Here is a 26,090-nt window from a genome sequence, read left to right on the forward strand (position 1 = left end):
TGGGAAAGAATCTTTACCAACCCTTTATCTGACAGAGGACTAATATCCAGTATATATAAAAAACTAAAGAAGCTGAAAAGCAGCAAACCAAGTAATCCAATTAAAAAATGGGGAACAGAGCTAAACAGAGAAATCTCTGTAGAGGAATATAGAATGATAGAGAAACACTTAAAGAAATGCTCAACATCATTAGGCATTAGGGAAATGCAAATCAAAATGACCCCGAGATTTCACCTTACACCCATCAGAATGGCCAAGATGAAAAACTCAAGTGACAACACATGCTGGAGAGGTTGTGGAGAAAGGGGAACCCTCCTCCACTGCTGGTGGGAATGTAAACTTGTACAACCACTCTGGAAATCAGTCTGGCGCTTTCTCAGACAACTAAGAATAGCGCTTCCTCAAGATCCAGCCATACCACTCCTAGGCATATATCCAAAAGAGGCTCGAGTACATAACAAGGACATTTGCTCAACCATGTTTGTAGCAACTTTATTTGTAATAGCCAGAAGCTGGAAACAGCCCAGATGCCCCTCAACTGAAGAATGGATGCAGAAATTGTGGTACAGCTACACAATGGAGTACTACTCAGCAATGAGAAAATAAGGAAATCATGAAATTTGCAGGTAAATGGTGGGATCTGGAAAGGATCATCCTGAGTGAGTTGTCCCAGAAGCAGAAAGACACACACGGTATATACTCACTTATATAGACATATAACATAGGATAAACCTAGTAAAATCTGTACACCTAAAGAAACTAATCAAGAGAGAGGACCCTGACTAAAACGCTCAATCCCCATCCTGAAAGGCAAAGAGGATGGACATCAGAAGAAGAAGAAAACAGGAAACAACCTAGGAACCTGCCACAGAGGGCCTCTGAAAGCCTCTGCCATGCAGACTATCAAAGCAGATGCTGAGACTTATGGCCAACTGTTGGGCAGAGTGCATGGAATCTTATGTAAGAAGTGGGAAATAGTAAGATCTGGAGAGGACAGGAACTCCACAAGGAGAGCAACAGAACCAGAAGATTTGAACCCAGGGGTCTTCCCAGAGACTCATACTCCAACCAAGGACTATTCATGGAGATAACCTAGAACCCTTGTACAGAAGTAGCACATGGTAGTTCAGTGCCCAAGTGGGTTCCATAGTAATGGGAGGAGGAACTGCCTCTGACATAATCTGATTGGCCTGCTCTTTGAACACCTTCCCCTGAGTGGGGAGCAGCCTTACCAGGCCACAGAAGATGACAATGCAGCCACTCCTGATGTGATCTGATAGACTAAGATCAGAAGGAAGGAGAAGAGGACCTCCCCTATCAGTGGACTTGGGGAGAGGCATGCATGAGGAAGGGAGAGGGAGGGTGGGATCGGGAGGGGAGGAGGGAGGGGCTTACAGGGGATACAAAGTGAAGAAAGTGTAATTAATAATAAAAAAAGAAACAAGAGCAAAGAGCAGAGAGCGGAGGTCAGCAGTGACAGGAAAAAGAGAAGAGATCCCCTTTGAACTGGTCTCTTGAGCTCAGAGCATCAGCAACAGCTTCAGGCCACTCTGGTGGCTTGTGAAACTGTGATGGCTCAAATACATCCACTCTCATGTTTAACCCAGCACAGCCTGGTGCTAACAGCAGTAGCCTAGCCTGTATCAGCGGGAACACTGAGGATCACAGGCCCTCCGCACTATCCTGTTTGGTAATTAAAGGATAGCTGCTCTAATTTCTTATACCCTTCATAGTAACATGGTGACAATTTGCATAAGATTAATGGCAAAAATAAAAGTCCTTAGAAATTTTAAATGCCACAAAAGATACTAACTCATATGACCAATGGGAGTACCGGTATAATCTTTTTCTTAATGTCAGGGAGACAGGTGCAAGTCAAATAGTTCCTGTGAGAAGGCAATGATCTGGGCACCATGCTCAGGTCTATGAAACGCTCTGACCTCCTTCCATTGGCCCTTCACATTCAGTTAGTGAAATGTGTGTGGTGATACAAGCATTCCCATCCCCATTTGATACAATCATTCCCATTCCCATTCCCAGCTGAGACTGGGAAGCTTCAATTATTTGTTTAAGGTCATAGGGTCAAGACAGAGCCCAGACTAGCTCTCAACTTCCCCCAGTCCTATAACTTTATTTTTCTAATCTCTCTTTAAGATGGGAAGAGATGAAATGGAAATTAGTTGATGGACTAATTATGTTTCACTTTGCTCCCATTCATGGATCATGTTTCTAGCATAACCTCATTTAACCACCCACTTAAGAAGCAAGTCTTATTTCTTGGGGAAAACCTTCCCTGAGCACTCCCAGGGCCCCTTCCACTAAGGCTGCATGGCACTGGCTCCCAACAACGTTCATTTGATTTAATTAATAATTAATTTGATTTAAATATTAAATTGTTATTAATTACTGTATCAAGGATGATCCTTAATTTTAGCCTGGTGTTCACATGAAAGCCTCTCCTGGTATCCATGAAGGCAAGAAATAGACTGACCTACACATCTGCAGGACAACCCAGTACAGAGGCTTAGCTCACATTGTTACCTGTGTGGCTAAGGTATAAAATTGAAAATAACATAGAGCCAAGTTTCAATACGACATATAAAAACAAAGAGATACAAGGGGCGGGGAGAGCCACTCCTACAATCTCAGCACTGAGGAGGTAAAGGCAGAAAGATGGGGAGTTTTCATGCTCCAAACCTTCCTTGCCTGGTGCTCTCTTACCTGATAGCATGTTGTCTGTTTTTATTGAAGGGAACTTCAGTGTCATCTCATGCTTGTGCCTGTGAATCATCAGGTGGTCCTCTGTTGGGAAACGCTGTCAGGTAAGCAGAGAGGGGAACAGGAGACATTCAGTTTGCAACATATACTTGACATCAAAGAGAAAGAGATACTCAGCATCAAAAACAAGACAGGCAAAAAAAAAAAAAAAGAAATTGGTTCTGAAAAGAAAATGTTATCATAGGAGTAAATAAAGTTCCATCTGATTTACACTCAAGAGCTGGGAGGAAGGCTATACACAAATATGCCCATCATCATGTCCCTTTGTTTACCAAGAGGCTTCCCTGTAGGGCAGAGGAATACTGATAATGATCTCTGCTTTGGGTCATTCTGCAGCTCCTCACACCTTCCCCTAAAACTTTCCCCAAAGTCCGCTGCTTCTTGCATAAAACCCAGCTGCCGTGGCTGACCAGGGAACCACAGAATCTGCATGTTTCTTGAGACTTAGAGGTTTCCATCTGGGGGAAAAAACAATTTCAAGTTCAAAAACTTTGTCTTATCCTTTGCTAAATAATGAAACAGAAAATGCAAAAAGCCCTGTTGAGGGTACTGAAACAGCACACACACCAAAGACATATTGCGCCCTTAGTGCCTGCCTTTGTTAGGAAGCCTCTTAAAAAAAAAAAAAAAAAAAAAAGACAGCAGCGTTGAAAGGAATGCTTCTCACGGTCCCGAAATGTAACTAATGACAGCAGAGAGTACAGCATCCAAAAAGAGAAAATGGATGGAGATCTGGGCAGCACAGGGAATATGTAAAGCCACGTGGAACTTTCCTGTAATACTGTTTTACATAATAGTGTAAAATTAAGTCTACGGCACGATAAGTATGCCAGACATTATCTACAGATTAGCCAAAAATAAGAGAAACGCATGAAACAGAAAGAATTTTTATTTATGTCAGACTTCAGGAAAGAACTCCATGCCATGCTTAATTTTTTAAATATATCTACTAACATACACCATGAAGTCTTTATGGTATGTTTCTGTTTATAAGGGCCTCGTCCCCATATTAACTGATTTTTTTTCAAATTATACATGATTTTACAGCAACATGACAAATTATCTGGGGTGTTCTATACTCTATACTGTAGTCAGCCATGTTTATTTGAAAATTTCAGAAATGATATTAGGGTTGTCAAAAATGTTGGTATCAATTATTTTTGGCCATTATGGCCCTCTTTATTGAGTAGAGTCAGGTGAGTGACCCATCTGTTGCATCAGGAATGAAAATCCAGAGGCAAGTGTCTGAGCTCGGGTGTAAAACCTTCCGTCACTTTCCCTTGCCGGATTCACGGTACAGCAAGGCGACTCCCACTGGAAGCAGCGGCCCTGCATCACCCCAAATTTCTCCAGGGTTGTGCTGAATTCTAAAGGAGAAAAAAAGAGTTTCCTAAAATTCTACCATAGAAATGGTAACAGAAACGAGCTTCGTGGTTTGGCTGTAACTTGATATTGAACAGACTCTAGCCGGACCAGCTCAGATTGGTACGTTTGTAATGACTGAGCTGAATGCAGTATCTGATTTATTAAAGTCAAATGTAAATATAAAAAAACAATACATCTGATGAATGTTTCTGAGTCTCTTGATAACTTGAAAAGAAACTTCCAGAACTCAGGATGGTCAATATGAACCTCTATTACCTTTGCACACAATGGTTGAAGTTTCTTCTACACTGAGAATGGACTTGCGGTCCAAAGGGGAAATTCACTAGGCTGAAACCTATGAGAGGTCCTGAAAGTGGCTCCTGGTGTGAGCATCACATATGTACTTGACGCTTCTATCTGAAGAGCCCGCAGAGGGGCGCTTACGGCGACTTCAGGTCACACAGAGGTTTGCTTCATGTAACTTTAGAGCTTTCTGTTTCCATGCTATCTATTCTCTTGATTTTCTTAACACCAAACATTTAAGAGTAGTGCAAACGAGTTACAGAGAGCAGTTAATGTAATATAAGCAGCATGACAATTATCTTTCATTTCAAACTAATTTTAAAAATTAAAAAGTTTTAATTTTAATCATTAAATTATTGTAAGTATTAAATTTTTTACACTTATATTATTCTATACGCATAAAGTGTTTTGCGTGCATGTATGTCTGTGTGACAAGGGTGTGCTTAGAATCCATAGAGGCCAGAGAGGGCATCTTATCTCACAGAACTGGAGTTATGGATGGTTGTGAGCTGCCCTATGAGTGCTAGGAACTGACCTGGCCTCTGAGGTGGTAGCCAATGCTATCAACTCCTGAGGCATCTCTCTAGATTTAATAAACTGTTTTTAAAATGTTTTCTAAAGATTTCCTTTCAATTGTGTGGATGTATGTGGGAGGGGTATGTGCGTGTGTACACAGGCGCCCACAAATGCCAGAAGAGGACGTCGGGTACCCTTATAATAAGAGGTGGCTCTGTGGCAACTGAAGTGGGTGCTAGAACCCCAACTTGGGTCCTCTGTGACATCATTTCCTGCCCTTGACCACTGAACTAGCTCTCCAGCCCATAATAAGCCATTTTGACTCTGTAAACTAGTAGATGCTAAGGAAAGCGTCACACAATAACCAGGATGAAATATTTAACCGGGTTTTTGTTTTGTTTCGACAAAGGCTCACTAGCTAGCCCAGGCTGACCAGGAGCTCAGAATCCTCTTGCTTAGCTTCCTGAGTGGCAGAATTATAGGTACATGGCTATAACACTGTATATTAACTGAAGTCCCCTTCTGAATGGGATGACTCAATGCAAATTGTAAGTAAGTGAGATGCATAGTATAAAACATGGGAGTTGAAAAGAACGGAGAATAAGGAGAGAGTGGGAACACTGGGCTCCAAGAAACCAGAAAGCATAGCAAGTGTTTGCAGACAAAGATCATGCTTAAGGATTAGGTCTTAAAGATCTTCCAGGTATCAGAGGCTGTCCCCAAACAGAGCAAGGTTTCTGTCCAAGGGGAGAATGTGGAAGAGTCCTTCCTTCACCTCCTCCAAGACAACACAAGCACTAACAATTCGGCCTACTCATCTTCAAGGCACCTAATCTTTTCTCTACAAGTTCCCAGAGTATGGACTGATACTAGGGAAAATGCTGTGATCATAACAGTTGTGAGTTACTAATATTCCACCAGCGATGACAGGCAGGACTTCCTGTTGATGTCTAGATTTTTGTTCAACTAAAAGGGACATAGTTTTATAACAATTTACACAGAAAACAGAAACACTTCCACATCAAGGAAGCACTGACTTACAGACACGTCATCACATCCAAAGCTGGAGGTGGAGCCTTGGAATTGTCCCCTTAAAATCAATACACTGAATAAATCCTAATTTCTCACATTCATCCAGCATTTCCCACAGTCCACTTAGCCTCATTAAAGAAACACCTTGGCTCGCTCCTCCAACAAGATATTCCAGGTCATTTAAAATGGGGCCTATTCAAGTACTGAGGATAGGTGTCAGTGGTAAAGTACTTGCCTAGGATATGTGAGGTCCTAGGTTCAAATCCCCATGCCAACACAAAACACATTTAAGCCCAAAAGTCCACCACACTCAATCCCCTTAGACTCTGCATGTGACTTAGCAGATTCTCCCTCTATCCCCTCCAGGCTCAAATAAACTAAGAATGCCCACTGTCCCACAGGCACCCTCTATCTTCTTGGCACTGTTCCCTCAAGCCCTCCTGCTCTCTCCTGCCCTCTCACTTGTTTCTCGTCTTGACTAAGTTCAGCCTGGCCATCCTTTAGCTTTAACAAAGCTGCCTCTCTCGCAGACTGACATTAGATCACCCTGCTTTCCGGTATGGCCTCCTGCTCCTGAAAGGCCCCTCTATGCCGCTGCTCCAGCTCCTTTGCCGCCCACTCACTCATTAATCCCTTTCAATCAGGCCTCCACCCTCTGCTTTCTCCCATGTCTCCTGTAAGCACCTAACTGCCAAATCCAACAGTCTTCACTCCATGGTCCAACTATCCCAGCTCCAACAGCACAGGACACCACCGACTACATGTCTATGGCAGTGATGTATTCATACCCTGTATGACTCCAGTGAGGGAAATATGGCTTAGAGCAATGCATGGAACAGAGTGGGAGAGTCCTCGTTAGAATTTAGGGGTCCAGAAAAGAAGGAGTACCAAAAAGCAAGGCTAAACCCCAAGTGAAACCATAGGCATTGCCAACCAGGAGAAATTTGACCCTTGAGGACATCTGGCAACCTCTGGATGTTTTGGTTGCCACTGCTGTGGAGTCTGATGGGTTGAGATAGGATGCTGCTGGCCAGGTACTCTGTGATACATGAGATAGTGCCCACATCAAAGAGCTACATGGCCTTAGATGTTAATGGTGCTAAGCTTGGGACAGTACGTACCATACAGGTCAATACTTATGCGTACATATCTCTCTCTTATCTGACTTATGTGAATCCCACATATGGCTAGATGCTCTTCTCTGCTGGCATTCCAACCCTGAACATAGCTGGGACTCCCAGGCTAGCCCCTACCTCTATTTTGCTGGATCTGTGGAGGTCCTGTTCCATAAAGAAGCCATCCATTTACCTTCCCCCAAGTAAAGTCAGTTCCCCAGTGTGGTCTATTTTGTTTTGTTTTGTTTATGAAAAAATTGCCATTGACTAGTTAATTGACAATTTCATCATATGATTATAGATCTGATGCTCAGACCAGAAGGTCTGTGAGAACAGAAATGTGTGTGTTTGGAGCAGCGTGGTTTTCATGGGGCAGCCGAGACATGGGGAATGCCTAGACATGCTCAGGTGGGTATGAGAAAGTGTCTAGGTGGCTTGTAGTAAATAAAACTTAATGTCCATAGTCACAGCTGAGCAAAGCAAACCCCTCTGGTTATCTGGGTTCCTTTGGCCAAAGAGGCTCCCCTTGGAAGAAACTGAGAGGGAAGTGTTGCTTTAGTTAGGGACCAGGTTTTAACTTAGTAAGGAGACATTCTGCTTTTACCATGGAAAATTCTCGTCTACCAGGATTTTCCTAGTTACTTATCAACCCATCCACATTCTCTTAGTGTTTCCTACTTTGGGATGAGCTTTCAAAACCCATTTGCCCCAGAATATTTTTCTCTACTGGTTTTCTTGCTTCCAAGTTAGAAAGAAATGTCAACACAGAAAGCTCTGATGAAAATTCCAGACTCTGGTTGCTCACCAGCTGATAACACCAGCAACAACGTTTTGTGTTTCTGTGACTTTGTCCCTCCTAAAACTCCTGCTCAGCTTCTCCCAGAATCCTCCACGAACTCTGGGAAACTATAGTAAGGAGAATACTCACCTGACATCCTCCTGATCTTTAGGCACTGTGCTACACAGGACTGCCAACCCTATCATACCAATTGATGGGGGTGGGCCCTGTTTTTCTTGGTACATAAAAATTAGGGAATGAGTGAGATCTCCCACATTAGCAAAATGCTTATGCTCAGACTCTGAAATTTGTCCTATATCCTATTAAATAAAGATCTTGGTATAAAATCATTTCAATATATCAAAATCCCTGGAATATGGTTATTACCCAAAGATGGACTCTTCAATCAGGAGCAGGAAAAATCACCCTCAAGTTTTAAAAATAGAATACAAAACTGGATTTTTTTTTTATGTAATAGGCATAGGTTCTAATATAATATATTCAGCAATAGTGGCAGTAGTGGTAACAAAAGTGGGTATTAATTGAATACTATGTTCCTGTCCTGTGTTGAACACTCTGGAGGCAGTATCTTATCTAATGTTCATGCTTACCATTTGAAGAGAATTATTAGAGACCCTGAGAGTCAATCCTGCAAGCCAAGGTATCCACACCTCTTAAAACGTCTATGCCCAAGAACCATAGTTCAAGAATAGTAATAGGGGGTCTTCTCAAAAAGGAGAGAATTCAACCCAAAATGAGGAGGCATCTCATCAAAAGGGAAGCCCAGGATGTGTGCACCTGGCTGCTGTGAAGTACACATACCTTCCCCTTTCTGAATGACAGCCCAGTGGAAACGATGGGCAGGATGCGACTTGCTTGCTTCCAGAGGGAGCTACTCATAGAGATGTCGACACGACTGTGTTTCGGGGTGAACAAGAGGTATTTCAAACCATAAAGTGCAATATTGCAGTGGTGAAGATGAAAACATGATGTCAACGGTTTCGGAGACTTTAAAAGGATTTCAGTGAAGAAAGAAAGCTCAATAGAAATGGTGGCTCAATGGGTGATAACCTTCCCAGGGGGAGGCAGAAGCATTTCCTACACGTTGGAGCACAGATGATCTGCACACTCACCTGGGAGCAGCCTGGAGCACTGCAGACAAATGGCCTCTCCTGCTCCAAGTTCATCTTGGAATCCTCATAAATCTAAAGGGTAAAGGAAAAGAGAAACCTGTGAATATCTCTTTCTTTTGCTTTAGGTACATGAAGAGGACAAACACTGGGAGTCTTTTATTGCCCTTCCCTAACTGAACAAGTTATACACAGAATAGTGAACACAGGTCCTGTTCTCCAGTGTATTGGTTCTCCTGATCCGAGTTCCTAGTGTCCTCTCTTCCATGCATATTAAAGAAAGAGGCCATGATAATGTTGGCACCTATAGCCTGCCTATGGAATGCTAGCTAGTGGGTGCAATTGCCAGGTAAGACCCCAGCAAGATGCAAAGGCAAAGCACATCCCACCCTTCCTCAGCCCTGCTGAGAACTTTGAAACTGGCTTCTTGGGTCAGCTAAGAGGGAAGACTTCATTCAATTCTGTGTTCACCGGGCAAAAATTTGAGCACGGTCAAAATCACCTGGACCAGTGATCCCAAACGTCCATAAAAATGTGGTCTATACAGCTCTGCGGTTAACCTGCTGTTGCTGTTGGCTTTGTTTCTTTTTAATGACAGGAAGAACCGGGCAAACTGAAATTACATTCTTTAGACGGTTTCTAAATATTTTTAAATCAATTTTAGAACTGTGAATTTGTATGGCATGTGCTTTTGTTGGTACATTGCTGAGTTCCAAAACCTTCTGCCTTAACCCTGAGCACAGGAAGCAGTGATTCTTTAAAATGCTGCCTGTGGTTGATGCCAAAGGGAAGACAGTGGCACCTTGGCATCGTGGAGGACTCCCACTGGGCTGAGGGAAGCAAACACGTCTAGTCTGTGCGTTTTACACCTCCTTCTCCAAACACTTATTCTTTAGGAAAACATATGCATCCTCTCACTTTTCCAAAACACAAAGTGAGGACATTTGTTTGCCTTAGAAACATTGCTAGACAGATGTTAAAATACCAAACTCAAAACGGAGAAAATTATAAACCCTCTCCCAACCGTGATTCCTCAGTTGGCAAACAGTTTCAGCTAAGCAATGTCCCACTCGTGTCCACAGAACAGTGTTTCGCGACATGTGGGTTGAGCCCCCTCCAGGGGTTAAATGACCTTTTCCTAAGGCTGCATATCAGATATGCAGATACGTGGGAACACATCAGATATTTACATCATAACCCATAACAATAGCAAAGTTACAGATAGGAGGTAGAAATGAAAAAAAAAATTTATGGTGTGGGTCACCGGAGCATGAGCCTAAAGGGTGGCAGTGGGGTGTTTTGTTTGTTTGCTCTTTGTTTGGTTGGTTTTTCAAGACAAGATTTGTCTGTGTAGCCTTGGCTGTCCTGGACAAACTCTGTAGGCCAGGCTGCCCTCGAACTCATGGAGATCCTCCTGCCTCTGCCTCTCCAAGTGCTGGGATTGCAGGCATGCAGCACTGCACCTGGCAAGGGCTGAAGTGTTAAGAAGCCTGAGGAGCACTGTTTGAGAAGGACTTCCCACTGGCTGCCCCCCAATACAGTGATTATCACAATTTTTATGCTTTCCTACATTAAGCATCATTATGTAAATTTCTTTTCTGTGTTCAGTTATATTTTTTCTTATAAGTTAATGTTTTTAATTTTTCTATTTCAATCAACATATATTTATGAAGTATAAGGTAGAAACTCAACAACTCATGTACGGCCTGTAATGTTCAAACTGAGGTAATTAACATGGCTCCTTTAAACACAGTGTCTTAGTACTTGGGCCCTCTCAACTCCCCCCCCCCTTCACTTTTTCATAACATATGTAAAAGGTTCCGCTAAACCATGACCACCTTAATGTATTATATTTATGAGAAGAAATAAAACCTAAGTGTATTTCAAATCTTTCTTCTTGCTCTTGTTGGAAGAAAGTTATGAGCAAAAAAGAAATAACTCCTCTTTTATTTATTTATTTCTTTGATGTTGCCATTGCTGGTCACAGTACATCTGTCCTTCCGGTGACAAAAAGTAAAGAGAAATAATCTTGTTTGGGGAAGCAGAATAACCATAATAAACTACCTTAAGAAATATGATAAACTAGCTTATCCATGAATTAAATCTGCTATGTTTTTCTAAACAACAATAACAACAAAAACTTTTCAGTGCTTTCCTGGAAACGTGTCTTCATCTGTGAGTCTGTCTGCTTGACAGTGGCCTAACTCCTCAGTGTCCCCTTATTGACAATAGAGTTAGTGATATCTATCTTCAGCCCCTTTGTTTCTGAATCTGATTCCTTGGTTTGGAGCCTGTAAGACATTTTGAAATCATGTAGAAGACTGGAGTACCTTGGAGGTAAGAGAAGGTTGTGGATAAGTGTCACTGGAAGCTCACTCCGATATGAATCAGTCCTTGTGTGTAAAATTACAAATTACAATTTACTCCCTTTGTTTGCCTATGGGGCTCTTTCTTGGGAGCTACTTGAGAGCTTTGTAAGAACAGCATGTTTACAATCAAAACAACAATTACATGATAGTCAAATGGGAGAGTTCTAGATATGCATATTTACGGCCGACACCAGGAGGTAGTAATTAATGGTAATTAAATGAAAGTCCCAGAAACAGTTCTGTTGAGTCTCTAAAAAGTTTAACAAGCCAAAGTGAGGAAAGATTTAGCTAAACTCAGGCACTTAGCCTGAGGAGAAATTGTCTTTCCACTATAATCCATGCTCAGTCCCATTCCTTGACCCACCAGTCTGCTGGTCCCCATAGACTCAGGCTCATCATACCAATACTCTACGGCTCTGACACAACAGGAGACATACAGAGTCTCTTTTCCAACAACTTCAAGTACACTTGCCAGGACATTCTGCTGTTAGTATTGCCCTGCTTTTAGCTTAGTTTCCAGACACAGATGAATCTACAGCAATTTGTTAAATGAGATGCGATAAATATGAAGCAAATCTGTTTGACAACATACCATTGGAAGGGAGGTCTTGAGATACACAGCCACTGCTGATATAAAGTGGGTTTCCAGGGCGCAGTGGGCCTACTACGAGTGGGCACGTATGTCCTGGATAAACCTCAGCTCCCTAATCTTGATGGTCTGCAGTTCCCACAGGCTGCCTCTGCCAACAGCACTTCGCTTGCTAATTCCTCTCCGTGTAGGCGCTTGCAATAGACTTTCTAAATGGAATCACTCTGCCATGGAGGCCTCATTACTGTTATCAACCGGCATGATCTGGTCTGATGGATTAGTCAAGAGGCATGGTTGATTTTTATGGTCTATTATTATGGTTCTTTTCTAGCGCACAGTGCAATAATTACACTCTCAGAACCCTACTGAAGCTCCGTGCAGGTTCTTTTTCTGCCCAGCAAGTGGGCCAAATGATTCACACGGGCTCTAGCCATCTTAGTCCGCATTTGGTCCTCAGAAGGAAGGCCTCATCCTCTCGTTTCCCACTCAGCTGTTTTACTGGATGGGATTTTTTTTTTTTTTTTTTTTTAATAAACCAAGTTTGGTTTGGCAATCACCATAGCCTGGGCTCCACTGCCTAGAACTTCCCTAGTAGGCGTTCAATAAATATTTGTGGAATGGATAATGAATCTTGAATCATCACAATAAATTGTCCCAAACAGCCTTCTGTTCTCAACTCTGGAGGCAATTTTTTCACCCAGTATCAAATTTTTAAAGAGGGGAGAGGTTGTGTGGACCACTGGCTCTTCTTGTCTCTGGGAATAGTCTTAAAAAGTATCTCCCCAGACTTCATGGGGGAAAAAAAAGGCCAAAGCTGCTTTTTGGCGGACAGAAATGGGAAGAAGCTAGTTTCTATCTGTTCATTTTATCACAGATATCACAAGTTAAGAAAACCTGGGTTACTGGGCTGTTTGTGACCCCTATAGAACATCCTTTGAGAAATACTGACTTGGGCTGCACTGATAAGAACTAGTCCCACTGTGGTAGCTATACATGACTTAATGGTTGTTAAATGGCACCATATGAATTGCTCTTTTCCTAACTTCAGACTCACAGTTCAGCTAGAAGGAATGCTTCATGGGTATAATTCCCCTCAACCTTTTGGAAAACAATTAAAGATCCTAATAACATAGTTCAGTCTCACACAGAATGAGCAGAGGTTTTCCCACTTGACAAGGAGATGACAGGCTTGATTTACAATTCAAACCCTTCATTGCCACTGAATTCCTCTGGCTGCTAAGTGAGTTAGAATCTCTTTCTTTGTTCAGGGTTTGACCCCACAAATTCCTGGTCTAAAATGGGAAGTTGTTCCATAATGGCTGAGGCCACCAAGCCATTCAAAGGTTTTTCTGGCCATTAATATAGGCTTGGAATTAGTTTTCCAAAGGGCAAAGACCACAAGGAAAAAAAAAAAAAAAAACACCATTGAAAACTTAGAGAGTCTACACAGATTACTCTAAATACATACTTTAAATATAAGGGTAACATTTGAACCAGAGTGAGGAAAATTGACATCAACCCATGGGGATGTTTGCAATGATCAACCCATGGGAATGTTTCACCATCCAACTCAGGCATAGCCGTATCCAATCCTTTGTAAACACTGAGTTCTAATCTCAGTGGCAGAGCCCAAAGTTGCACAGAATAGAGTCAGACAGTAATAGGAAACAAAATGGTAAAACAGTAAGAATATTGCTTGTATCTAAAAGCTTAGAACCAAAAAGCATAAGAATGTCTGAGATGCAAACTCCAACCTACTGACATGTCTCCATCTCTGGTATTATTTACCTGGTTGTGGGTGCAGTCAGATCTTGAATTTTAAACTTTGCCTAGCATCTATTGCCCTACCACGAGGCTACATGGAGCCTTCTAGGCAGAGTTCACCTGAAACAAACCCCATGCTTTGGTAAGCCTCCCAGGTCCTTCATGAGCTCCAGAGAAGCCAACTGTCCTCCCCAAAGTGGGTGAGTGCTTGAGGAAGTCCCACTGAGTAAGGCTCTAACTCAATACTGTTTTCTTTGAGAACAATGATTATTTAACTAAACTTATTCCAGGCAAAGCAAATTTTCATTTAGTTAGGAAGACAAGGCACCATATACAAAAAGAAACAAAAACCTCTCCACAAACATATTCTATATTAATTTTATTCTAAGATGCCCAATTCTGTTTCACATCAAAAATGCAGGCTAGATCTCCTCACACAAGGCTAGCTGTCAGAAAGGAATTGCATCTTCAGTCTGAAGCAGAGGCGTTTTTTGTTTGTTTGTTTGTTTGTTTGTTTGTTTTTTGTTGTTTTTTTTTGAGAAAGACCCTTCCTAACTCTTATTCTCTTATCTGTAAAATGGGATCATAGTAGCCAAACATTTGAAACCAGAGCCCTTCACAGAGGCGCTATCAGGAAAAGTCACTGGCAAAAGTTCAAACAAAGAGCTAAACTTTTGGGACTTCCAATCTATCTTGATTTTTCAAACCTGACTATTAGAAGCCTGACTATAAAAAATAAGTGCCCTTGAATTTCAGTCCAAGGAAAGCACTGGTTTTGTGAATAGATCTTTGTATCTCTCTGAGTGGCTCTGTCCTTATCTTGCTGTGTGTCTTCTTTATGTAAAACTGACAATGTGTCAATTTCTCTGTGGATCTTTGTCTTGCTGAGTGTTTCTGTCTTATTCTCTCTCTCTCCTCCTCCTCTCTCTCTCTCTCTCTCTCTCTCTCTCTCTCTCTCTCTCTGTCTCTCTCTCTTCCCGCTGGCTCCGCTTTGCTGGTAGAAGGACCGGGTCAGCTTGTTTCCTGTCCCTGTGTTTTTCTTGAAGTGCACTGCAGTTAGAATCTGAATTTCATTGGGCTAGTATTATTTGCAGCTGTGTGACCTCTTTAACCCTGCTTTTAAAAGTGACATTTCAGCCCTCCAGCTTGAAATGCCTGCATGCTGCAAAGTTTTCCAACCAGAAAAGGGTTAGGCCCTGGAGTGAGGCTGTCCCTCACAACTGTAAGTCGTGGCGGAAGGTGGCGTGGACGGGCTGTGGCCTGCACAGCTTACAGCTGGCACTCCTACCTAGAGGTGTAGAGCCGGATGTGTCTACTGCACTCAAACCAAACAGAATCCCCTGCTTTTACGAATGTTCACCCTCCACTCATATCCTCCACAGCTCAGCTACAAGCTGAACCAGAGACCCCTCAAGGACTTTGCCACATACTCCATCATTACAGAGACTGTCAAAAGTTCCCTTCCCAGAAGGCCCAGAAGGAAGGATTTCCAAACAGCTTTCATCTCTGGAAACTGACCCCATCTTACTCTCCAAAGGAGGCCCTAGGAAGAGTGAGTGCTGGGGGCTCCCAGCCTCTCCCCGCCTTCTGCAGGGGCCTGTGGTTTTATATACGTGGCGTTTATAACCATATATTGGAAAGCATTCCAGTGGGATTGGTTTTTCATATGTTAGAGTCCCCCCTCTCTCTCTTTTTAAATGTTCCATATGTTTCTTTAGGTATGAGGGTTTTTGTTTTTTTTTTTTTTTTAAAGTCATGGGCTAATTGGAGCTTTTGTTCTCCCTAATCCTGTCTTCTAACTTTCCTATCTTTGGGTTCAATAGTTCAGTGCATATTTGTTGAGCCCAAGTGTGAGGCATTAGGTTTGCGGCACAGAAAAGCCCTAAGTGTGCGTCTGTCTGAGTGTGCACACTCAGGTTTCTGCTCTTCTTGCTTCTGTCCAGTGCAGTATATTTTTTGCAGAACATCTCCCATCTCCAAGAAAACTGTGTTTGACATGTGTGTGGTTAACAAAGCACCAGGGTGGTGTTTCTTTGGTTTTTAAGGAAGTATTGAATGTAACTAAATCACTTGGCTTGCTTCTAATGGGACCGAATACAACCTCAGAAGGAAACATAACCTGCTTTCTTAGAACACAACCAGGCTGGGCGTGGCCCCACCCACGATGGGCTGTGCCCTCCCCCATCAATTACTAATTTAAGAAAAGCCATATATCTAGGATAGGACATTCTCGAATGGGACCTCTCTATTTCCAGGCAGTCACTGTGTTTTGTTTTGTTTTGTTTTTCTTTTCTTTTCTATCTTTCTTTCTTTTTTTTTTTTGAGGGGGTTGTTGATCTTTTCAGTCTCTTAAAAGATTTACTTATTTATTTTTGTGCATGAGTGTTTTGTCTGCACATACGTATTTGTACCATATGCATGCCTCGGGTCCAAAGGGCTCAGAAGAGGGTCCTGGGTCCTCTGGAACTGGAGTTTTAGGAAGATGTATGTGCGATGCTGTACGGAGGTTACAAATTGAACCCTGGTCCTCTGCAAAAGCAGCCCAGCCACCTCTCCACTCCCTCTAATCTATTTTTAAAGAAAGTGATTCTCTTAAGATATTTTGGAAAATCACAACTTTTTAACCTTGGTTTTTTGTGTACCCATGCAAATAGTTTAGCTAAATAGTTTTGCTAAATAAGTTGTTAGTTATAGCTCCACTAACTATGTTTGATTCATTCCATATAAGCTAAACTAGTGAAATACCTCCTGAACCTGAGTGATGTGAGGGTACATCAAACATAATGGCAATTATACCCAACTTCTGTTGAAGGCATGGCTGGGAAGGAGCTGTTTTACCTTAAGATTATCTCATTAATGCCGATTTATTATGAGGCTGAACCTATCCAAACAGATGCTTTCTGCCTTGGGTCCAGAAGAAATCTAGGCATTCCTGGGCTGTATTCCAAAAAGGACTATAGCTGTGTTCAGAGGCTAGTATGTCCCACTATCAGCCAAATACCAGGTAAGACAGCCAAAGACTTGATTCAGATTCCAATTGTTTTGAATGGCAAGCATGCAAACACTTGAAAATACTGGTAGATGATTTAAAGGTCATGCTAAGTCAAAAATAAGAGGGCTGGCCTGGGGTCAATACTTAAGCTAAGATAGTCAACCCAGAGAAGTGAAAAATCCTAAGGGCAGTAATAAACTAGCAGATATTTTTTTTAAGTAACTTATAACCAGTAGCTACAGTGTTCAGATAAGTTACCACATTATTTACTGTGAGTGGTGTGGGCCAAGAACTCTCCCACTGGCCTGGCAGGTCAGTGAGTCCCAGAGATCTGCCTGTCTTCTATCCTCCTAGTGCTAGAACTAAAAGTGTGCGCCACCAAAGCCAGCTTTAGAAACAAACAAATAAACAACAATCCATGACTTCCAGGGATCCAAATCAGGTCTTAATTTACAGAATGAACCATCTCTCCAGCCCCTCGGTTGTATATTTGAAAATCACTATATCATTCCCATGGCTCACGGCTTCCTCAAGTTCTAATTAAACAAGAGCCCCTCACAAAAGCTGAGAACCCCACTACACACCCTGAAGAAAATATAGGGAAAGAAAGGGCCTTTTTCTAAAGAACCTATACCCTTCAGAGGTGAACAGTGCACCAGACTCCATTATCAAAGTCCTAGACCATGAACAAGAGCACAGGCAGGAAAGAGGTGTGTATGTGTGTGTGTGTGTGTGTGTGTGTGTGTGTGTGCGCGCGCGCGCCCGCACATGCATGTGTGTATGCGTGTGTGTTGTTGTTGTTATCCAAAATGTAGGGACTCCCAGTAAGGATGAACAGTGTCTCTTTGCTCAGGCTCTCAGGAACATCCAAAGCCTGGACTCCTCCAGGACAAAGGAGGCATGCTGCAGCTGTTGGCTGGGTCTAGCAGGAGGGGTGGGTGGGATATGGCTGGAAGGGCAGGGACAGGGTCGGAAAGTCCACTAGCCAGAGGATTTATCTATCCAAACCCAGAGATGAATCTCAACTGGGCTCTGCAGGAATTGGAGTGGGGTTATCGCTGGCTCTTTTGCCTATTCATGGGATCCTTTTCTTCCTACTGGAAGTTGCCTTACCCAGCCTTGCTATGAAGGTTTATGTCTAGTCTTATTGTACCTTTTTATGCCATGTGTGGTAGTTATTCCTGAGAGGCCTGCTCTTTTCTGAAGGGAAATGGAAAAGCAATAGATCTGGGAGAAGAGGGGAGGTGAGGGTGGGCTGGGAGGAATGGAGGGAAGGGAGGCTGCAGTATGAGAGAAAAATAAATACAAAGAGAAAATATATTTTCATCATGTTTCCCCCTCCTGCAACTTCTCCCAAATCTGCTCCACAGACCCCCTACCCACCGAATTTTATGTTCTCTCTCTCCTTCACTCACTTTCAAAATCAAACAAACAAAAAAAAATCAGAAACAACAACTAAAACCCACAAAAAAATGATAATCAAAACAATCAAAAGAGGACCCAGGTTTGGTTCCCAGGACCCACACAGGAGCTCACAACCATCCCCAATTTCAGTGCCAGGGGATCCAGGGCCCTCTTCAGGCTTCTGTGAACACTGCACGCACATAGTGAGCATACAAAAATGCAAATAAAACATGCATATACATAAAGTAAGAACAAATAACTCTCTGGAAAGAGGAAAAGGCTGTAGGCAATGTTGGCGTTGTCTGACAATGACGGTAGAAAAATTGAGAGTGTGGTAGGAAAGCACCTCACGGATTGCACAGTGCTATCATATTGTTTATTCTAGTACAGTCGTACCAGCAAGCACACGAGGAGTTGTCAAGGTGCGGGATGATGTGAAGAGCTATATCTACACTAGACAGAATGTGTGGCAAGACTGACATCTGAAAGGATATTGGGTAATTTTCAGAAAGGCCCTGATATGCTGTGATTTTTCTGTTAACTCAGCAGTTGTCAAGAGAACCCTTATCGATGAGATTTTTACTTGACGCTCACCAGCCTTACTTCCTTTGCCTTCTTCATTAATGACTGCTCTTGTTGCCATGACCAAACCCCTGAGAGGAAGCAGCTTAAGAAAAGAAAGGGTTTTTGTTGTTGTTGTTTTGTTTTATTTTCTTGGTTTTTGGCTTAATGTCCAAGGGGATACAGCCAATTGAGATGGTGAAGGCATGAGGACAGATTGGTCAGATTCATTCATGTTCAAGGTCTTCCCACAGTGACCCATTTCCTCCAACCATGCCCCACCTCAAGGCCTACCCCAGAATGGGATCAAGGGCTACAATACTTCAGCCTATGGAGAACATTTTCTATTCACACAACATTCTGCCTCTGGCTCCCAGAGCCCCACAGCCATCTCCTAATACAAAAATTAGCAACTTTCAGGCTGGTGAGATGGCTCAGAAGTTAAGAGCTCTGTCTGTTCTTACAAAGGTCCTGAGTTCAATTCCCAGTCGACCACATGGTGGCTCACAACCATCTATAATGAGATCTGGTGCCCTCTTCTGGTTTGCAGGTGTTCATGCAGGCAGAGCTCTGTATACATACTAAATAAATAAATCTTTTTTTTTAAGTACAACTTTTGAATTCCCCAAAAGTTTTAACAAGCCTACCACCATTCAGAATTCCAAAGTCACTTCTGAGATTCAAGGCAATCTCTAAAATGTCTACACCTGGGCAGGGCAGAAGTGAGGGGTGGAACAAAGGTTTGTAGGCTTTGGGGAGAGAAGGATCTTGGATAGAGGAGACAGGTACCGGAAGAAGGAGAAAGGAGAGAGGCTCAACGGGTTAGTGTGGAGAGGAGCACATGGCCAGACCTTGTGGGTAGAGGAAAGCACCCCGGATGAAGAACATTAGCAAGTGTTTTGAGATTATGGATGGCAGGTAGCCCAGATGGGATGGAGGCTGATGAGGTAAAGGTAGCTTAGGAGGTAATAGCTGCCTTATCCCAGGTGAAATAAGACTGGACTAAAAATCTATCAGGTGTCTGTGTCTTTACTGATTATAGTAGCCGGTGAGATAATACTGCTTTATTAATTACAGGGCTAATGATCAACTTTATGAGACCCTACTTCTACATTATCTACAAGACCAGGGTAAGAACGGTGAGCAGTGACCATGCCACGGCTCTTCATGACTTTCATGCCAATGCTGTCCTTTCATGAAGTTTCCTTTTCCAAACAAACTATCCTGTCACACTCGAATTCTGCCTCACTTACACTCCCAGGACGACGGCAGAATGGAGCCAGATTCTTTGTCAGAACGTAACTCAAATGGCCTTTAGGCCAGGTTCTGATGGAACTGTTTCTCTCCGAAACCTCACAAGCTGGACCACAGCTCTCCACATTTCTCCAAGAATCTGGTCTTCCAAATTCCCACCAGGATGGCCTGCTAAGCTTGTTGTATAGCCTAGGGCTTCTCTAGTCTCCAGCTCCAGGCTCTGTCATATTGCTCCTTCACACCAGTTCCAATTGCCTGTGGATGACACTGTCAGATTTACCACGGCACCAACTCCACTGTCTGTACAAATAATCTGTATTCCCTACCTTTCTCCTAAGACAGTATGCCTGACAAGAGCAGCTAGGAAAGAGAGAGTTTGTTTTGCCTCACAGGACAGGGATAGAGGCCACCCAGACAGGGAAGTCACGGCAGCAGGAGCGGGGGCTGCACCCACAGTCAGGAAGCACAGAAAGATGAAGGAAAGCAATCAGCTCACAGGCTCCTAGGTGATGGCACTTCCCATACTTTCTCTGTGTCTTCCCTCTCCCGTGAAGTCTTTCTGGAAAATCCCTCATAGGCATAGCCAAGGCTATGTTTCCATGTTGCTTCTATGCCTCTTCACGTTGACACTCAATACTAATTATCAAATAGTCTAACCGAGACATAACTCTGAGGAAAACTTTAAGATTAGACCTGTGTCACACAGCCTGATTCTATGGCAGACACACTGCCACAGCCTGATTCTGTGACAGACTCAATGTGTCACAGGCTGACCCTGGGACAGGCAGACACACTGTGTCACAGGCTGGCCATGGGACAGACACACTGCTAAACTCTAAGCTCAGCTAGATGCTTGTTTCTGTTTTAGTCCATTGCATGTGGCCGTTCTTTAAGACTCACTCTTGATATGAATGTGAAACGATCTCCAGCCTACACATTGGTTTAACAAGTTCCTTGAACAAAGGATACGACTTGGCTCTTTCTAGCTGAGCAAGCTAAGGAATCCAGGGCTCATCCCCAGAGAGGCCTGAGGGGCTTCAGCCGCACATCCATGTATAGAACAAGGCTGGGCCAGACAACAGCCTCACAGAGACAGAGAAATGAAGTCCACACCCTCATCTCTACCTGACCATTGTGTCCATGCAGTCCTGGTCCAAGTCATCACGGAAACTGACGGGGTCTGCCAACACTGGGTAAACCGGGAGTCACACCCCTTCTTTTGGCCACACCCCTTCTGTTGGCAGGGCCTTCGGGCTTCCCTGAAGGCACTAGAAACAGGACTATTCCAGATCAAGCCTTTTTCTTACACCCACCCCTTACCTGGGCTACCAAAACAGAACACCAGGCTTTGTTTCGCCATCACAGTTTCTCTAGCCAACTGCATCGTCTTTGGCCATACTTGGTTCTTATTCTCACTGGTCCTTATTCATTTCCCACTCTCCTTTTTATTCTCCAAATATCCCACACAATAACTGCAAATAAGAAATTTCCTAATAATGCCTGAAGAGTGTGTTAGCTGAGCAAAACAAAAGTCATAGCGTAACCAATGATCCATTTCTCTTCAACCTCTTAAGGGAGATGGATGAGCAACAGTGAGATGTCCTAACTCAGGCTACTGGGATGTTCACGATTGATAATCACAGACCTAAGGACAAGCCACCCCTTGGTGCAGACAGCCCCTGTGACCAAAGCCTACTGATGGTTATTTTCTCTAATGCTCAGAAGTTGTCAAATTTTATTTAATAAAAACATGTCTTTCTGGTACAGCCATATCCTATGTGTCAGGTATTTCTAACGTTAGTAAAGCATTTCCCTATCAAGAGGTAAAGAAAGTATTTGATTGCAGCAGCTTTGACTTCTCTCTTCCACGAAGGACTTCTGCAGGGAGCACAGCAGAGGAACATAGTACCAATGGGGGTGAAGAGGGCAATATTGCCCATGGTTTCCAAAGCCCTCTGCAACCCTGTTTACCTTTGTGATAAAGATGTCAAAGGCTCTCACTCAAAGCACTAGATTATTTCAGTGTAATTTAAGAAAAGTTTCTTCCTCCTGTTAATGAGATGCTTCAAGGACTTGAACACAAGCTGTAACAACAGCCTCATCATCATTTCCTCCTCTGCCCTCTACTGTTTCCAGAGAAACAGAAACAAGCTCTCACACAAACACACCAAAAAATTCTCTGGACACCCAAGTTAACCAATGTCTCCATTCTTCCCAAACCACCAACCAATCAGCCAGTCACCAGGCAAACAGCTCAAGCACCAGGCAAGGAAAACATGTTATTTTTCTGGGCAAGCCTTAACTTCCCTGCCTACAAAACACAGCCCCGTGAGGCACATCCCACACGTGGTGCGATTAAGATTCCCGTGTCTCATTTGAAACCAATAGTTACCAGCCACCGCCCAAGGAAACTGAGGTCAGGTCCATCAGCAAGCACCCAAAGTCTAAGCGGGCTTATTCACCAGCATTCTCACACAAACAAGCTTTTCCAGCAAGCTCCCTCATATTGAGAACGTCTGGAGGAGACTCTAGAGGGAGGAAGGTCAGAGAACATCCAGGCCACCCAAGCACCTAGCCAGCAGAAAGAGGCTCTGCTCAGCCTTGGCACCTGGTGTCAGGCTGTATGTCTGTACGCCCTCAGAAGCTGGTGAGCCATGGGGCTAAGGCAGGGAAGAGAAGGCAAGCCAAACATGGCATTCAGAACTCTGATAGTCCCTTGAAAAGGTGACTGGTAGAAGCCAAAGTTCACAGTGCACAAAAGCCACTTTAAAGACACACACAGAACACTTTTTAGAAATCCTCAAAGGATAGAGGAGACACCCCAACCAGAAGCCAGGACTGTGGTCCCAAAAGCGACAATGAGCTACTCCCAAGAACATCTGGCCAAATAAGATGGGTGCCCATCTTTTCCAGGCTTCAAACCTCAGCTTCCTCTGCAATCTGGCTGCTTGGTGATGCCTTTGGGTCACAAACTTTGCTCCCCTAAGCATAGTACAGGGCTTTTTTCCCCCCAGAGCTAAGGACTAAAATCAGGATATTGTACTTATGAGGCAAGCTAACTACCACAGAATTAATTTCCCAAAGCCAGGACTTTATTTTAGAGCATGCTAGGAGAGCCACTGTCTTCAGTCACCTCTCTTTCTCCAGGGGATATAGCAGTCTTACAGCAGAAGTCCCCTGAGGCCCTTTGAGGGGCAGCGCTTGTTACACAGAGACAAACAGGGAGGGATGTGTCTGCTCTGACAGGACACATGGGAAAGAAAACAGTGCATGAACATATGCAAAAACAAAAGCCCACAATCAGAGAAAGGGCACAGAAAAATATCCACAGGGCTCATAAAAAAAAAAAAAAGCCACAAGAGGGATTCAAAGGTGATGGGGTGGGGAGAAAGGTGGTATTTGGAGTTTGCTTCTGAAGCATTTCCCCACAGACTCATGTCCTAAGCACATAAGTCTATTTGAGAAGCACAGAATCTTCAGGAGGTAGGATCTGGCAGGTCTGGGGAGGTTATAGGTCAGCCCCTGGTTCCAGCTTTCTCTCTCTCTCTCTCTCTCTCTCTCTCTCTCTCTCTCTCTCTCTCTCTCCTTCCTGGTCCACTGTTAGAAGAACAGCCACTGCCTCTCATTTCCATCCAGGGACAAAGCTGCCCCATCACTGCCTTTTCTGCCACGCTAACTGAAGGCTCTTGCAACTGGGAGCCAAAGCAAACCTGTCCCTGTCCGCTTCTGTCCGATGTTTTGTCCACAGAGGCACATGTGCATTGAATACACTTGACAGGATGAGGGAACCCTAAGCACACCAGGCTCGCCTGTCTGCGGGACGGCTGTGTCTGACTGAGACTTGCAGGATATGATGAAGCCTTCGAAGGATGGAGCTCACCTGCAGAAGCAGAGACCCTGGCATGGCTGGGGCCCGAAGGAAGGCAGAGGCCAGGCGTGGTAGTACTGAGAGCCAGGCAAGGGTGGAAACGGCCTTCAGTCTTCAGTGGAAGAACTGATTCTGAGAGCAGAGGCCTGGTGATCCTGGGCAGAAGGAGGATAGCTCATCTGTGCCCTCTGGTGAACTGTGAGGGTCACAGTAGCTCTCCTTGGGGCTGTAGCCTGGGTCACAGTCATCGTGGGCACAGTGACTTGCCCTCTTCATGGACCAGACACACACAGCCTACCCAGACTTCCTGAAAAGATAAGTATGTAGTCCTGGGGTGATGGATAGAGCGGAAATTAGAAGGAATGCACAAGCTAATAACCCAGGGTTTTGTGGATGCCATGAAGGCAAGTGCCTTTCAATCACTGTAGACACAGAGCCTGATCACACAGCTGTCTTGAAGTGTGGCTCAGGAACTGGGGGAGTCAACCACACTTTTTTGTGCTCTGATGGTGGGGGTGGGGGTCCGATAGAGTCCAGAGGGCCTGTTCTGTCCTTTGCAGCCAGTCACTGAACAAACATCTTAATATGTTTAAATGTACTCTTCTCATCTGTGAAATGTGCAAAACCATTCTTGCTCATGCAGGTCTTGGTGAAGACTGGATGAGATCTATCGCTAATATTCAATAAAGCACAGCACTGCAGTTCTCTGCAGTATCTAAGCCTACAGATTTTGATTCTCTTGACCAGCTGTGTGGCTTTGGAGAACTCATCTAACCTCTCTGTGCCTGTTTCCTTACATCCTATAAGAATAGAACCCACCTCATGAGGATTATTAGAATGTAGAGATTAAAGGAGCTAACATCTGTAAACAATTTCAAACAGTGTTTGACACGTGGTAAGCGCTGTGTAACTGCCAGTTCTTATTGCTGTTATGAAATTGGAATCTCAAACTTCTGAAAAGCATATGGTTCCATAATCACGAAAATGTGGTTTATTTTCTGGTGACAAAAATAACCAGCGGGAATAACACAGCACGCTAATGTCAGTCACTGGCAGACATTAACTTTTTATTCATGTATGAACTTGCTGTGTCTCTGTGAACAAAAAAGTGAAGGTTCTAATTTTTGTATTTGTCTGTATATACCTCAACACAAGCTATAATTTCAAGCCTATGCAGCAAACCTCTCAGTGGCCTGGGCTAGTTTCCCCAGTGAGCGTTTTCTTTGCCATCATCTCGCCTCCTCCTGTGCATGGAAGGACGGTATGGCTGCACGGTACCTGCGAGTGTGTACAATCACACACCACAGCAGCCCACCCAGGGGCGAGGGTGCTCTGTTTGTTTCTCAAACACAGCCGTTAAGTTCCACCTTTCTGGTACCATGCTAGGCACTGGGCATAGCTAACGGAACAAAGGACATTGTTTTCAAGAAGTGAACAGTAGCCGAGAACATGGGCTTCAGAGGAACTCGGATGTGACCTCTACCCCAGCTCTCTGATCCCTGCTGTTAGGACCTGAGTGTCCCTAGACACTTCTTAATTTCTCCGAAGTTCAGTTCTCTCGTCTGCCGTAAGGACAAGAAGATAACAACCACTGCATAGATTTCTTGGAAGGACAGAGCGAGAAATTGCCTGTCAAGCAGTTGGCTCAAGAAATGTTAACATTGCTCTATTCATGTAAAATGAGGGTTGCAGGGAGAGGCAGAGACAAGCTGGTAGCCACAGTCTAGGTGAGAAATGAGCTCCATTTTAACGAGACTGTGAGAGCGCAGAGGAGAGAATGCTCAAGGCTCAGAGAGGGGAGTGAACTAGTACCTGCTGTTCTTTTCTGGTGTCTGCCCCACCATTGCCCAGGATTCTCGGCCTGGTGGATCGGCCTTACCTCAGGTAAGCAAAAGCCTGTGCTTCATGGCTCAAGTCCCAGATCCGATCAAAGCTTACTGTCATCTTTATCATTTTTTGTCATCTTTATCAAATGAGAAGGCTAAGGTCATCTTGCTCAATACCACAGCTAATGTTTGAATTTACCCCAACAACTTCCCCAAACTCCTACTCTGGGTGTGGCCAGAAGACCTGCAGAGGTGGGGGGGGGGCTTGATCACAGAAGGGTCTCTGAACTGTTCAGCAGCACAGACCTTGGCTGAACCTGACACAGGTAGCCTCCATCCATCTAAGAGTTCTTCATCTGTGCTCATGGCTTGTCTGCAGAGGATGTTGGACCTTATCTTTATTGTTGACGAGCTCTGCCGCTCGGTAACTCCTGGAGAGTAGGCCC

General features: G+C 43.8%; 1 protein-coding gene across 2 annotated transcripts in view; it reads right to left on the reverse strand.

The window, feature by feature from the left end:
* Positions 1-26,090, reverse strand: part of Creb5 (cAMP responsive element binding protein 5) — a 393,743-nt gene that overhangs the window by 303,882 nt on the left and 63,771 nt on the right. For both annotated transcript variants that reach the window (XM_021647908.2, XM_060379986.1), the window contains 2 exons: positions 9,021-9,092; positions 2,722-2,815 (listed from right to left, as the gene is read on the reverse strand). In XM_021647908.2, coding sequence (XP_021503583.1) covers positions 2,722-2,815; positions 9,021-9,074 — 148 coding nt within the window. In that variant the 5' untranslated portion in view covers positions 9,075-9,092. The remainder of the gene's footprint in view (positions 1-2,721; positions 2,816-9,020; positions 9,093-26,090) is intronic.

This window comes from Meriones unguiculatus, chromosome 3 (assembly GCF_030254825.1).
Source record: "Meriones unguiculatus strain TT.TT164.6M chromosome 3, Bangor_MerUng_6.1, whole genome shotgun sequence".
Taxonomy (NCBI): Eukaryota; Metazoa; Chordata; class Mammalia; order Rodentia; family Muridae; genus Meriones; species Meriones unguiculatus.